This window comes from Polistes dominula, unplaced genomic scaffold, assembly GCF_049000335.1.
Source record: "Polistes dominula isolate Pdom_NZ unplaced genomic scaffold, Pdom_raw_medaka contig_19, whole genome shotgun sequence".
In the NCBI taxonomy this organism is placed as follows: Eukaryota; Metazoa; Arthropoda; class Insecta; order Hymenoptera; family Vespidae; genus Polistes; species Polistes dominula.
In genome coordinates, this window is record NW_028301058.1 from 3,777,220 (window position 1) to 3,791,699 (window position 14,480).

The following is a 14,480-nucleotide window of genomic DNA, read 5'->3' on the forward strand; positions in this document are numbered from 1 at the left end:
ACATTATAGAAATTTTTTTTTTTAAATTGAAGTTCGATAGTTCTTTCTATAACGTATTTATGGAAATAATACATTTAGTTATACAATTGTATATTTTTGATAAAGTTACAAAAATCAAAAGAAATGTTATTTCAATAATTTATTTGTCTCTCAAAACTTTTTCATAATTGTTTCAGCACTGACATATATATATATATATATATATATATATTTATCTCTTTGTACGACAAGATGTGGATACTTCAACAGCATTAAAATAATACTGGAACTATGTACTAATAAAATAGTATCGTTGTTCTACAACGATTTTACTACGATTTATTTATTAGAGGCAATATTATGCATAAAACCGCACGCTATCAATTGTTAAAAGAAGTAGAATGTCCTTCCTTCGATATGAAGTTTGTGTTCAAGTATTTAATCCTCTATTATTATTATTATTATTATTGTTTATTGTAAATGAGTGCTATGTTTGAATGGTTACAAGACTCATTAATGATCGATCATTTTGCGCAATAGTTGTGGTTGTGCAAAGTAATTAATCATGAACGAGACCCCATTACGGAAGTTTCGGCTCAATCCACGTTTCTAAAACAGAAATTTATTGTTATTGCAAAAAAAAATAAAAGAACAATATTATTTTCAATAAAATAAAAAAAAATATAAATAGAGTCGCGAAATTAATAATTCATTTTGATAATACAAAGTAAAAAGAATAATATAACTATAATTAAATATTTTTTATAAATTTGACATAACGCACAATACATGCACACACACTTAAACACAAACGATGTATTAATAATTAATCATAAAAAGAATGCAAAATGAGTTAATAATGTAAATGCGATGTACGTATCTTCTTTGAGTAATGTAATTATAAACAAATGCAATATAAAACGAAGACAAGGTGTTAGCCAAATTGTAATATGAATAAGCATGCATATAATAATTATATTAAAGATAAAGATAATCATCTTCGGAACTAGTAATGCTATAAGAACTAGGACAACGTTGTTCATAATCTGGATTAACGTACACTATGCGAAGAGTATTTGTAAAGCCGGAGCCCTGTCGCCAACCAGTAATAACAACGACTGAATTTCCAGTTTGTATGAAACCACGACTTTTGCCAAATTTCAATCCATGTTGTACTCGTGCATCGACATCTTTTAACCAATCGCTGAGTGGTGCATCTGTATTAAAAAAGTAAAAAGATGTGAAATTAATCGATTTGGCAAATTTTCGAACTACTCAAAATTAATTGTGAAATTTAGAATATGAGAAAAACAAACGAACCTTCGTAATAAAGGGGCAAAATACCACGATAAAGATGTGCTTGTCTGGCAACTTGGTGGAATCTAGTTACTGCAATGATTGGACACCGTGGTCTGTATTTGGCAATAAGATGTGCCGAGCGACCAGAAGTAGTAATTACAATAATAGCGCTGGCCAAGCACTTGATAGATGCTTCAACAGCAGCCACAGCAACAGCATGAGTAGCATCAATCGGTGGCAATACTTTGCTCGAAAGATCATGGAAGATTTGAGTTTGCCAGAAAATTCCTTCAGCCTCTTTGCAAATATTGGCCATTGTGCGTACACATTCCAATGGATAATCTCCCTTAGCAGTTTCACCTAAATGATTAATATTATAACTAGTAAAACAATATTTATTCATTTTTAATAATATTTGAAGACTCTTTTTAAAGGACAATTTTTATACCTGATAACATAACACAATCCGCTCCATCAAGAATAGCATTAGCTACATCTGTAGTTTCAGCTCTGGTAGCACGCGGCTTCTTTACCATAGATTCCAACATCTGAGTCGCACAGATTACAGGCTTGCCGACCTTGTTACATCGACTGATCATACATTTTTGTGCTAAGAATACTTTTTCCGGTGGAATTTCAATACCAAGATCACCACGAGCAACCATGATACCGTCCGATGCTTCGATAATCTCGTCAAGGTTTGTCATACCTTGATGATTCTCTATCTTAGAAATGATTTTGATATTTTTACCCTTTTCACCCAAGATCCCACGGATCTCAGTAAGGGCAGCAGCATTTCGGATGAATGATGCAAATATCATATCTACTTCTTGTTCGACACCAAACACAAGATCGGACTTATCTTTTTCAGAAACTGCTGGCAAATCTACTGGGACACCTGGTAAATTAACACCCTTTCGAGAACCCAACATACCACCATTCTCAACAGTTGTGGTGATTATGTTTGGACCTATAGTTGTAAAAAAAATATAAATGTTTTACAAATATAAATAATGTTAAAATTTATTTATATAGAAAAATTATTACTCACTGACAGCAGTTACGATGAGAGATATCAAACCATCATCGACGAATACACGATTACCAACCTTCAATACTTTTGAAATATTCTCATAATCGACAAAAACTGTATCAGCATTACCTTTCTCCATATAAGCCTTGTCAGTAGACAATTTAAAAGTTTGTCCTTTCTTTAATTCCACTTCTGCGGAACCACCCTGTTAAGAACATCATATCTTTATTAACATCAATTTTTATTATCAATTCTTTGCAGATAAATCATAAATGCAATTGCACTATCATTGATAAATAAGTTGTAAAAGTATTGAAGAAAGGAATTAACTATATCTAGTTAATTTATAGGTAGTATAAATAATATTGAAGATACGTTGTTTGTAGATAAACAAAGTGAACTTACACCTTCCAGAAGACCGGTACGAATTTCTGGTCCCTTGGTGTCAAGGGCGATGGCCACAGGTACGTTGATGCCAACACGTGCTGACAAATTTTTCTGCGCCTCTCTGACATTTTTAATGGTCTCAGCATGATACTCGTGAGATCCATGAGAAAAGTTCATTCTAGCGATATTCATGCCAGTCTCAATCATCTTCTCCAAAGTTTCAACAGACCTTGAAGCTGGTCCAATTGTACAGATAATACCAGATAATCGAACGGAGGATGCATGACTGTCTATGTCAAGAGCGCACAAATGATCCAGTTGACTTTGAGCATAAAGTGCCTTATCGTTCTGCTTTCCAGCCATCTGCAAGATAGTTTCAATTATTATTAAATGTTCTATAGTGTATGCATTTCCATTTTCGTTGAGTGGACTATGCTGACAATAAATGTTACAAGCATTTTTGTACATTCCGAACACTATGTACAAAACGTCGACGATGTTCTTCGTCGAAATAAAAAATGGAAAAAAAGAAATAATAATTATTACAATAATATTAATATAAAAGAAATATAAAAATCGTAAAAAAAAAGAGAAATTAATACATTTATTAATTGAAAAAAATATCTCTTTAATAAAACGTAAACGTAAAAAAACTTGTTTAGGAAAGAAAAACGTTCAATTATCTATACACTACTAATGGAATTCACATGCACTAATAATGTATACTAATAACATGCATTCTCGCGGATATAAATATACAAATTGAAATGAGGAAAAAGAAAAAAAAGATAGGATTTTCAAAGCGAACTAATTGTATTCATAAAAACGTATGTATAAGTATTATGTACATTGTATAAAACCTTCCAAACGATAAATCATTATCGTTAGGTTTTTAAATAACATAGAAATTAAAATGAAAACTATATAATTTATATAATTTAATTCTTTCTTTAAAGATATCAATTGCTAACAATTCGATAATCGGTAATTTTTTTTTGTACAGAAAATCTAAAATAATTAATTTAATAATTTTCAGTATAATGAGAAAAAAATCGATTGATACTAATTCTATCATAAACAAAACTTTATTTCGTATCTCCTATAGATAATAGTTCAATTTAGATAACGTGAACTGAACTATATGAGTTTATCAAAGAAGAAATTTTCTGCTTTCCTTTTTCTTACACACTCTCTTTCTCTTTCTTTGGAATGATAAAAATCTCTTTCATTATCATTCTTACATTACGGAAACATAACTGAAGATTATTCATTTACTTCAAAATGAAAATCTTGGCAAACTAAATTAACATTTTGCATAACTTGGCATAAATAATGTGTAACTAATTGTAAATAAAATTCCTAACAAAAAAAAGAAAAGGGGGGAAGCGAAAACTACTACTGTGAAAGAAAAAAAAAAGAAAAAAAACAAAAGGACATAACAAAACAGGCGTTACTAGCAACCCCCCAAATAAGGGTATCGTGCATAACACAAAGGCCTTTTACTACGTATATACAACAGTACGAGCAGCAAATTTGTATCGAATGACGGATACTCTCATTTCAAAGCATGCCGTAACGAAAGTTTAAGAAAAAAAAAATAAGATAAAAACTGAAGAAAAAAAATCAAAAGAGAAAACAAAATAAGAAAAATAAAAAAAAAAAAAAAAAAAAAAAATTCAAAATATCGATCAGATCAATTTATTGATCGATAAACAATACGTAATACGATGATGATTTGTAAATATCCAGGATCAGTACCTTATCATCGACGGTAACCCAGACCATTTTAGCAGGCTGCGCAAATAAAGGTAAAATTGGAATTAGTATAGAGAATGGATTTTCACAATAACAACACTGCAAACTATTGACCGATTTTATTGGAGATCGTGAAAATCGTTTTACAACACGTGTTGTAACTCGTGTTACTAACCGTCGCTTTTCAATGACTAATAGTAAACTAGCGACAATAGGTTCGTAAAACAATAACGATGACGATGACGATGATGATGATGATAATGACGAAAAATTGACCGTGAAAGAAAAAGTGGTGATGGTCGTTTGAAAATGGAAAACTCGTCGTGTGGTCATCGACGATAATGATGATGATGATGATGATGATGATGACAACAACGACAATAATGACCGAAAAGTGGGAGAAAAAAACGAAGTAGACATTTTAAAAGACGACATATTACTTGTTACGTATTGAATTAAATTGTTTTATAATACATATATGTAGAATACCAAATGCTCTAGGTGTGACTAGACAAAGTGAGACAGAAAGAGAATCTTGTGTGTTGCTTGATGTTACAAACGACGTATTTCTCTTCCTCTTCTTCTTCTTCTTCTTCTTCTAGTTGTTCGTTCTCAAAATAAAATCTAACGTTTCTACCAACGAAAATCACTAATACGCGAACTTCAATGTAAAGGTAGAGTACAATTTTAAATCGAGAAAAAGCGAAAAAGGAAATTTGATTTTAAGGAAAAATAATTAATTTTATCGATCAAATTCGAGATTATCAGTTTTTTCATTCTTATGAATAAAAAATGTTACTATAAATTTTGAATTAATTTTCGATCATTGCGCATCCAAAAATTTGTTACTTTTGCTCTAATTTTTTTCTCAAAAACATGAAGTTTTTGGGAAAGCATAAGAAGCTTTGAAAAAAACCTAATGGTTTAATGGTGGCTAATACAGCCACGTTAATAGTTCATTAGTTTTTGATTATTATAACAAACAAAAATATTAGACAAGGACTTCATTTTTTTCTTTTTTTTTTAACATCTTCTGTAAATAATCATTGGAAATCTTTAATAAAATAATTCATAAACTAATACATTCTTAGCTCGCATTTTCTTGTTTCTAATATCGATTAAATTTTTTCTTTTAATTTCGCATCGTACGATGATTACTCATGTGACTCATTTTTTTATCGAAAAGAAAAGTGAGATAAAAATTAACTGAGTACACAAGTATCATGATGATATGTATCTAATATCTTCCAAGGTTAATCAATTCAAAAGAAAGCGCGCTCTTTATACAATCACATGTCTACTACGTAGGTCATTAAACGATAACCGTATGAACGTCAATCTTAATAGAAATTAAATTGCCGAACGTAACTAATGATTAATGTTTTATTATCCAGTTTCAATAATTTAAACAAAAAAAAAACATGTTAATTTAACGAAGTAAACAACCTAAAAGATCTATGTCAAACGATTTTAACGAAATAAGACGCATTATTTCAGACAGACATTTTGCGATACAAAAAAAAAGAATATAAATTCTTTTCTCCAAAAACTTCTGAAAGAAATCATCCCCTAAAAAAAAAATTAAATAAAATAATAATTTATAACTTACATATAATTATATTCTATCGTAAAGAAATGAACGAAGGTACGAACACGCGCAAAAGTGAGATCTTCGAGACATTGATCGATTGTTAATATTCATTAATGACCGAAGAAAATGAAAAGGGTGAAAACACGAGACCATTACGTGAACAATTCATGTCCATTGATCGCATTGATTGTTTTAATTGTAATTAATTTTCAATCGTAAATTGGAGTTTATTTTTGGAATAAAGGAATTGGATTTTATGTCACAGGAGAAAATAACTTTTAAAATTTAAAAGGGTTGAAATAATAATATACACACGAATCGTTGTTAAACCAAAGAGAAATAATTGAACTTTCGTTTGGGAAGCTGCAGCTCGAAATATTACATAACGCAATATCTTCAAACGTCACATCGTTAGACTCGACGTAACCTTGATTTTGATTTTTAGCTCACAACTTAATGAAATCTTAATGAAGATGTTTCTAAAAATATAATAATCATATATTAATATATATTTATATATATTTAAGTTAGCTCATTCTGATTATCATTATTAATAATAAACTTGAGATTAATTTGAATTATCTTAAACGACCCAATTCTTTATTACATTATTTAACAAGCCAAAAAATCAACAATCAAATGAGCAGAAATACTTTATCGCATTTTAATAGTTTATTGCTACACTCAAATATTGTTTGTGCATTAAATTGAAACAATCATAGACCGCGATAAACAACGAAAAGGACACGTCAAGGTTGACAAAGAGATATATACTTATATATATATATATAAACATAATTTACCATATAACCACTCCTTTGTTGATTAAATACAATGTAAAATATTTTATTAATTGAATTAGACAATAAGCATAAGATCGATATACTTTTTATTAGATCGTCTTTAAAAATAATCAAGGTCATGACCTTTACGGATAGTTACCGACGAAGTATATAGTATACGAAATAATGCCGGATATTTGTTCTTAGTGAAAAGGTATCTCGTTTAAAATTAATCAAATAAATGAGTACATCGAAAATTTCCCTTAAAATTCTTCTCACGTTTGTCACGTTGACAGCCTAATCGATCACACATGATATCTCAAAACCGAAAGAAAATTGTAAGATAAATATAATCGGATTACGTAGAATAGAAATAAGGAAGAAGAATGATGAATAAAAGTGTCGAAGAAATGAATTCATTTCTTCGTAAGTTAAATGTAGCGATAAAGTTATAGATAAATCGTTTAATTCATACGATTCGAATTAATTAGTGGATATTTTATTTCAATTACCTTATTATATACTTCGTTAAAGAAGAAGAAAAAAATAACAAAGTTTTAACGTGACACACTGAAAAGTCGTAGATATTTGAGAGATCAAAATGAACCGTACGTATAGACCCACCGAATGTCAATTTGAGATTTGCCGAGAGTTTCGCATGGCGGATACATTAAACGTATCTGTACTGCATTAGCGCTTCTAGCGGAAATACCAATGAAATAAGTTGACCAATCAAACATGCGCTATTTAAATTCAATTGAAATACAAAAAGAATAAAATAGTAAAATATTCTTAAATAACCAAATATTAAATAATATCGATCTTTCTAAATACATACACTATGTACTATTTTTTAATTTTTTATTTCTCTCTTTAAAGGTCGAGTCACTTCTCTACTAAAAGTTCTCACATTTATTTAATCAATCAAATAAGTTGTGTCTTTTTACCGCCTTTCTGGACTCAACGGCACACAGTTTTTGTTTTTTATTTTTCCGGACACATTACTTTCTTCAATGATCGAACAAAACAATAAAAGATAATAACCTATTATTGGTATAGTAAAAAAGTGTAAAGCCAATCATATCACCGTTCATAATAAAAAATGGCGAATCAGAGGTGACAAAAGAAATATAAAGGGCGAGAAGTCAAATAAAACACAGTGAAACAAAATAGAGTTTGATACATTATTTAATTTTCAATTTAATTTGTAAAGAATGTAATGAAATTGCATAATTTATATGTTTATTGCTTTTCTTGTACAGTTCAAGCGCATAATCTGCATGTACTATTTTTGTTTTCTTCAAATTTTAAGAATTGAAAATCGCCACTAATGGGTAAACTCCCCACCTCTGATAACACAAGTACGAGATAAACCATGGAGACTAGACAAGGAGCACGAGTTCCATGTATACAAATGGGATATAAAAATAAGAGGGCGCCCGTGTTCTATTTGTGCTAGGGATCCTATAGGAGGGATGCGCCATGTACATTGCTGGGGGACCGGAACTCGATTTTGCGCGCGAATGATTCAAACATTGAAATAATTATGAAATAATGAATTGCATCAAATACAGAAAAAAATGAACTATATTTAATGATAATTAAAAATTTATATTAAAATAGAATAGGTTACAGGAAAATATTATTATAAATTCAAGCGGTCCCCCAAAATTTTCAGGCAATGGCACATGAGCTGAATATGAATGGCGCATCCCTCCTACAGGATCCCTAATTTGTACCAAAATGGAAGGAGAATAAGGCGGAAGTTTAAAACAAAATTATAATACAAAACTAAGGGTAATCTTTTAGGTTGTTTAAGTATAAATAATTGAAATTAAATAAATAATTATTTAATAATCATTAAAAAAATGAGTAAATAGTAATAATAATAATATTAAATTTAAATTAAATCCTTATCATTTAGAAAAAAATAGTATTAAATGTAAATTTTATTGATAATACAATTCAGTCAGATAAAAATAATGGTTATTGTATTTTTTCAATAATTATTTACAATACAAAGTTAAAAATATAAGTAAAATACTAATACTAGTAGTCATGGAGACTACAAAAGGAGCACGAACTAATATCTTTGGTACTTTAAAAAACATTGGTTTTTTTAAATTCAATTCCCGTCTTCGTAAGAGATCAGTTGCACTTCCGCTATTGCAATTTTTAACTGCCCACACCCTGCCCATTTTTATATTTATAATTTTTTATTAATCTTATTTTTAATATTTTATTTTTGTTATTATTTTTTGTTTACATACAAATATTAGGGTTAAGAACTATTTGCTCACTTCACGCATCGGTATGTTACTATATTCAAAACAGTACAAAAGGAATATTAGCGACACTAGTAGACACGGTTTGCGTGGACACATTTTGGCAATTAATACGTTTTAAATCGTGCTCCTTGTCTAGTCTCCATGAGATAAAAGAATATAAAAACAAATGGGTAATGTAGATATTAAAATGTATTTAAAAATACTTACTGATATTAGCGCCACCACGTGGCGTAAGCTTCTACTAATGCATAAAACACACAGATTCAGCTTATTCGCTAGCGTCGGTAGGAAGTTCTTCCAGTTGTAAAACTGTGCGATCTCAAATATCACTTCATCAGAATTTTTATACGGAAAACGCGGGGTGCTAGGAAAAATTGGCTGTTGGGTAGTTGGTGATTTTAGGAAGAAGCTTTTCCAAGCTAAAAGGACGGGCGAATGTCGAATTTTCTTATCGTTATTTGGAGGTACGCGGGTCATGAGACCGCAGGAAAATGAATAATGACGAATCATTTGGAAAATATATGATTCGATCATGATGAGGAAGACATTCAACAATACCACTGCGGATGCTCGAACATCTGATTGCGTCGACTTTACACGCCGTTTGTACAAGTAAAATAAAATTATTATTTTTTATATTTCTTTTTTATTGAAAAAAAAAAAAATACTTTTTCTATATTTTGTTTTCTAAAAATAGTGACGTAATTATCATCGAAGTGTTTTTTCCTAACCTATCAAACATCTCAGTTTTAATCGCCATGCTGTTTCATTGTGGTCGTTTAATGTTATATTTTTATATTTCACCTCTCACACACATTTAATCTGAAATAAAATAACTTTTTTATTTTATTTTCATATTTATACAACACTGAATATTATTTCACATGGTCCTTTTTTTTTTTTTTTAAATAAAACTATATTGTGCTGTTTTCTTTCTATAATGCTTATCGCTTTGATTTTAGATGCACACACAATGAAATTAGATTTATTTATATATATAGCTTGTATTCATCAGAAAATATATTTATATTACAGAAATATAACGGACGTTATTAAGAGGTTGGATGAACAAAGAAGTCGAGCGTTAATAGTATCAGATATATTTCTACCTTCCAGTGAAGTATTACGAGTCAAATTAAAAGATTATTGCGAAAGATTAATTTTTAAAGATCCTGTTGGTCATGGGCGTAAAACTGAAGAATTGTTATGGAGAAAAGGATTCTATGATATCGTATACGCAGCCAAGAAATTGCGAAAGGTAATCAAAGTCTTACAATTTTCTTTTAATGTGTTACACGTTGTGTCAGTCTCTATGTCGATGCTTAATATATTAAATATAAATAATCAAGATGATGAGAACAGAACTATATGTTTTATCGTAGAACAATGCCTGGACGGATGCAGAGAAAGCTTTACTGTTGATTCATTTGGCAGTTGGCATAGGATTTTATCATCACTTGATACTAAGATTACAACTGGAATATGGTTTAGACTTAGTTGGTGTTATCGATTTTGCATTCAATCATAATGACACTGGAACTTTACCTGTAAGTCTTTTATTTTAATGATAAATTATTAACTCCTTATGCTATAACAATGCGTTACACTTGTGTGTGTGTGTTTTACAGCCTAAATATGAAAAACTAAATATTAATTTTCTTTTTTTTATATATATATATAATATTATAGACAAAAAATAAAAGCAATCAATCTAAAGTTTTTACGGAAGAAGTGAAACAATGCATCATGAGACTCGTTCACAGAAGTCTTATATGTCTTGGCGATTTGACTAGATACCAATTGGAAATAGATCCTAACTGGGATCCTATGATAGCAAACAGATATTACAAAATGGCAATATGCATTGATCCAAATATTGGAATAGCACATAATCAACTTGGTACAGTTGCAGGCAATAAAAATTATGGACTCGATGGGGTGTATCATTATATGAGATGGTTAGTATAATTCATACAATATTATTTTATTTAAAGTAGCTATAAATGCCTGTTAAGTCTCATAAATAGTACTTTACAGTGTTCTATGTTCTGAGCCTTTTGAAGGAGCGGAAGGGAATTTGAAGAGAATCATTATTACACATTCAACTTGTTCCGATGATAAATGTTCAGTACAACATTGTATATCAAGATTACTATCTCTGTTACAATTATGGGATTGTGAAATTCCAAATTCTGACCGTGTTAATCAAGAAGGCCAGGTAAATTTTCAATGGAATTTTTTTATTCGTAATCTAATATAGTGTTTTAGATAAAAAAAATTTCTTATCTTTTTTTAGGATCTTTTAAATGACATCGAAGTTTGTTTGAGCATGAAACAAGTTGATTCAAATAATCCAAAAGATATTAAAAATGAGGACAACATTGAAAATTATCTTCAATCATGCAGAAATGAAAATGCATCTTATTTAACGGATGAAATAATGTTTAAAATAGTTGCCATTTGCCTAATGTCAATTTCTAAATTAAAAAGTAAAGAATCCAGCGAAGTACATGGAGTCATTGCTATAATATTGGCAATATTATCACAGTTAGTACAATTTGCAATAACGCGAATGCAAGAGTCATTGACAGACGTGCCATTGGCTTTAACTGAAGTAGCAATTAATGAGCCTTGCTCTACGGAAGATAGTAATAAGAACGAAATGATTAATAATACAAAAGTAACTGGAGAATATGAAGAAAAAACGAAGAAAGAACAGATTGAAAATGCTCCATGTAAAAATAAGGAACTTAATAATTTAAATGATATCGATAAAAATTGTAATAACACGAAAGAAAAGTCTGAATGTAATGGGAATATACATAAAAGTACAAAAAAGACATCGGACAAAACAAAAAGTTTACTTACAAAACTTCGACGACGAAAGAGAAGAAATAGTTCAGATTCAGAAGAAAGTGATATAAATCATATGAATGTAGGATCATCCAGCGATGAAGGGAACTCAGATATTTCTGAAACAGAAGATGATGTCCTCAGTGAAGAAAATGTATTATCCGATGACGCTTTATCTGACGACATATCTGATGAAGAAGGTATTTCTAAAGAAGAAACACTAGAAACTGTTAATATTAAATCAAACGAACAGTTAAATGGTAACATCGATAACAACAAAACAAATCACGAAGAAGTTATATCTTTACAAAATGGAGCAGATATCCATTTGCAAAATGGTGAAAGTCTTAAAAATGATGAGCAAACAAATGTAAACGCGATGAATGATAAAGAATCGCTAGAAAATTCCAAAAGTACTACAACCATAACAACAAATATTGATTCCAGTAGCGCATTGGACGAAAGCAGTGGATCTACAAATATTTTAACATATATAGCACAATTGAAAAAGCATGATTTGAAGCCAAACGACAGTTTAAAAATTTTAGAATGCCAAGGGGGGATACTTTCGTCAATAAAAATTTGTTGCGATTGGTTAAGAAATAACCACGATATCATAAGACAATGTGCACGAAGTTCAAAAATCTTACTTAAACGAATAACGATATTATTAAATTTATTAAATTTTAATACCGAAGTTATTTTGAGAGAATGGGATAAAAAGATTATTTTTATTTCAAGTAATGAGGATTTGCAAAATCTTGTTAAACTCGTGCCACTTCCAGAAGATTTAGATTTGAGGGGCGTTAACATATTGGAGGATGCTCAAAAAAGTTTAGATTGGAAAATATTACACAAATGTAACATGAACAAACAAATGGAATTACTGCTAAGAGCATTAAAAATGATCGAATTTGGTCATTATCTCAGTTCTATTAAAGATTCTGGGATTAAATTTGACAACGATAACAAATTGTTTATAACAGCCAGTCCAAATGTTTCTAGTGCAATAAAAGGTGATAACTTAGAGAACAAAGACTTAGAAGCTAATCAATCTAGAGGCAAATTAATGAGACACATGGGACGACTTTGGTTAAAAGCTGAAGTCAGAGCTTTGGAGACTCGTTTACGATCGAGATTGATGTCACCTTTTTGGTACCTGATCACGAAGCTTTAGCTAAACATACTCCAGCTCTTAAACGTTTGGTATATGCAAAGAAATTTATTGTGGTCATTCCTACCATTGGTAAAAATAGTTTGATATATTTTTTTAATCAAATGTATAATATATATATATATAATTTCTATATAATATATTATTGAACATTACGGTAATCTATATATTTAAACAAAAATATCTGAATTTGTAGTGGTCTCTGCTTTGGATGAAGTCAAACGAACAAGTGGTCGTGCCAGAGAGGCAACTCGTTGGTTAGAAACACAGCTGAGAAAGGGATCAAGGTTTCTGCGAGCACAAAGACCAAACGAACGACAAGCACTTCCTTTGATTAAAGGTCCAAGACCGAAGGATAAAGAAGCCTGGTTATTTTTTCAAATTATAGAATGCTGCCATTATCTTACTCAACAAACCAAAATTGGATTAACAAATGATACAGAAGCTCCGGTTGTAACACTTCTTACAGGTTTTAGTCAAGATGAAAAAAGAAAATTTACTTTTAGTCCTGATGGATTGGCAAAGAGTGCAGGTAATTTAGATCTATACATTTTTATCTATATATATATTTATTATACGTATATATTGTTAACGTTGTTTTTCCAATTAGGTGTTAATATCGAGCATATAGAATCATTTCATACAAAGTGGAAGGCATCTAGCAAAAGTCATGGTTGAGCGTAATCAATGCTCGTGCAATGTCTATTATCTGTTGCTATCTTGAATCGAAGAGATAGCAAACGATACGTCCGTCTAAAAGAGAGCTGCCCAAGTTCTGCTCGGGCGAATACGACGAGAAAAGAGGGGTTGGAAACCCGTGAAACGAAAATTGATTCTTCTACAATTAAATTCGTGGAAATGGATAATCTTATTCCACGAAACAAAAACAATTCTAAATATAACAAAACTTTTTCTTTCTAACCGTTCATATTGTTTTATTCTCTCTTTCTCTTTTTTTTCTAAGTTAAAGATTGTATTTTTAAAGTAAATGTTTTTTTGAATATTAACAAGACTATATATTATGTTTTATTTATCGCATCCGTTCAATTTTTAATCCTTGATGTAAAGAGTAACAAATGTCTTTTATGAATGAGATCAAGATTATAAATTACTTTGGCTAGGTAAAGAAATATTTTTAAAATGTGAATCATTTTCACACAATTATAGAAAACATTTGATATGCAACATCATCGATGATTTCATTTAGATACACGAATTATTATTATACACGTATACTATATACAAGATAAAATACCACTAAGAAAGTTCCACGTGGTAATAGAAAAGCAAAACCGGACAAAAATATACAATTGGTAACAACTAAAATGTATCAATTGAT

The 14,480-nt window shown here is 30.0% G+C and overlaps 2 protein-coding genes across 3 annotated transcripts; one reads left to right on the plus strand and one right to left on the minus strand.

Annotated features, from left to right (window-relative positions):
• Nucleotides 1–124: 124 nt before the first annotated feature.
• Nucleotides 125–7,491, minus strand: LOC107073067 (pyruvate kinase). Of its 2 annotated transcripts, XM_015333492.2 has the most exons (8): nucleotides 7,339–7,489; nucleotides 4,457–4,492; nucleotides 2,717–3,061; nucleotides 2,330–2,516; nucleotides 1,727–2,248; nucleotides 1,300–1,638; nucleotides 1,040–1,196; nucleotides 125–588 (listed from the first exon to the last, which is right to left on the minus strand). In XM_015333492.2, the coding sequence occupies exons 2-8, from the start codon at nucleotides 4,481–4,483 to the stop codon at nucleotides 576–578; spliced, it is 1,590 nt and encodes a 529-aa protein (XP_015188978.1). In that variant the 5' UTR covers nucleotides 4,484–4,492; nucleotides 7,339–7,489; the 3' UTR covers nucleotides 125–575. The 2 variants fall into 2 exon arrangements, with proteins under 2 accessions (XP_015188978.1, XP_015188979.1); XM_015333493.2 differs by lacking the exon at nucleotides 4,457–4,492 and having other exon boundaries at nucleotides 7,339–7,491.
• A 1,899-nt stretch (nucleotides 7,492–9,390) lies between these two features.
• Smg5 (Smg5 nonsense mediated mRNA decay factor) lies at nucleotides 9,391–14,156 on the plus strand. The gene is given in 9 exon segments (XM_015333488.2): nucleotides 9,391–9,726; nucleotides 10,150–10,372; nucleotides 10,497–10,661; nucleotides 10,804–11,072; nucleotides 11,152–11,332; nucleotides 11,411–13,115; nucleotides 13,118–13,213; nucleotides 13,338–13,673; nucleotides 13,752–14,156. Coding segments are annotated over 9 exon segments (3,123 nt in total). The 5' UTR covers nucleotides 9,391–9,646; the 3' UTR covers nucleotides 13,820–14,156.
• Nucleotides 14,157–14,480: the final 324 nt, after the last annotated feature.

What these genes read in the sequence shown, in the direction of transcription:
- LOC107073067 (XM_015333492.2), bottom strand. Translation starts at nt 4,483, where the DNA reads ATGGTCTGGGTTACCGTCGATGATAAG. An exon ending in GGGTTACCGTCGATGATAAG is followed by an intron (nt 3,062 to 4,456) that starts GTACTGATCCTG and finishes ACTATCTTGCAG; the next exon opens with ATGGCTGGAAAGCAGAACGA. An exon ending in GTACCGGTCTTCTGGAAGGT is followed by an intron (nt 2,517 to 2,716) that starts GTAAGTTCACTT and finishes TGTTCTTAACAG; the next exon opens with GGTGGTTCCGCAGAAGTGGA.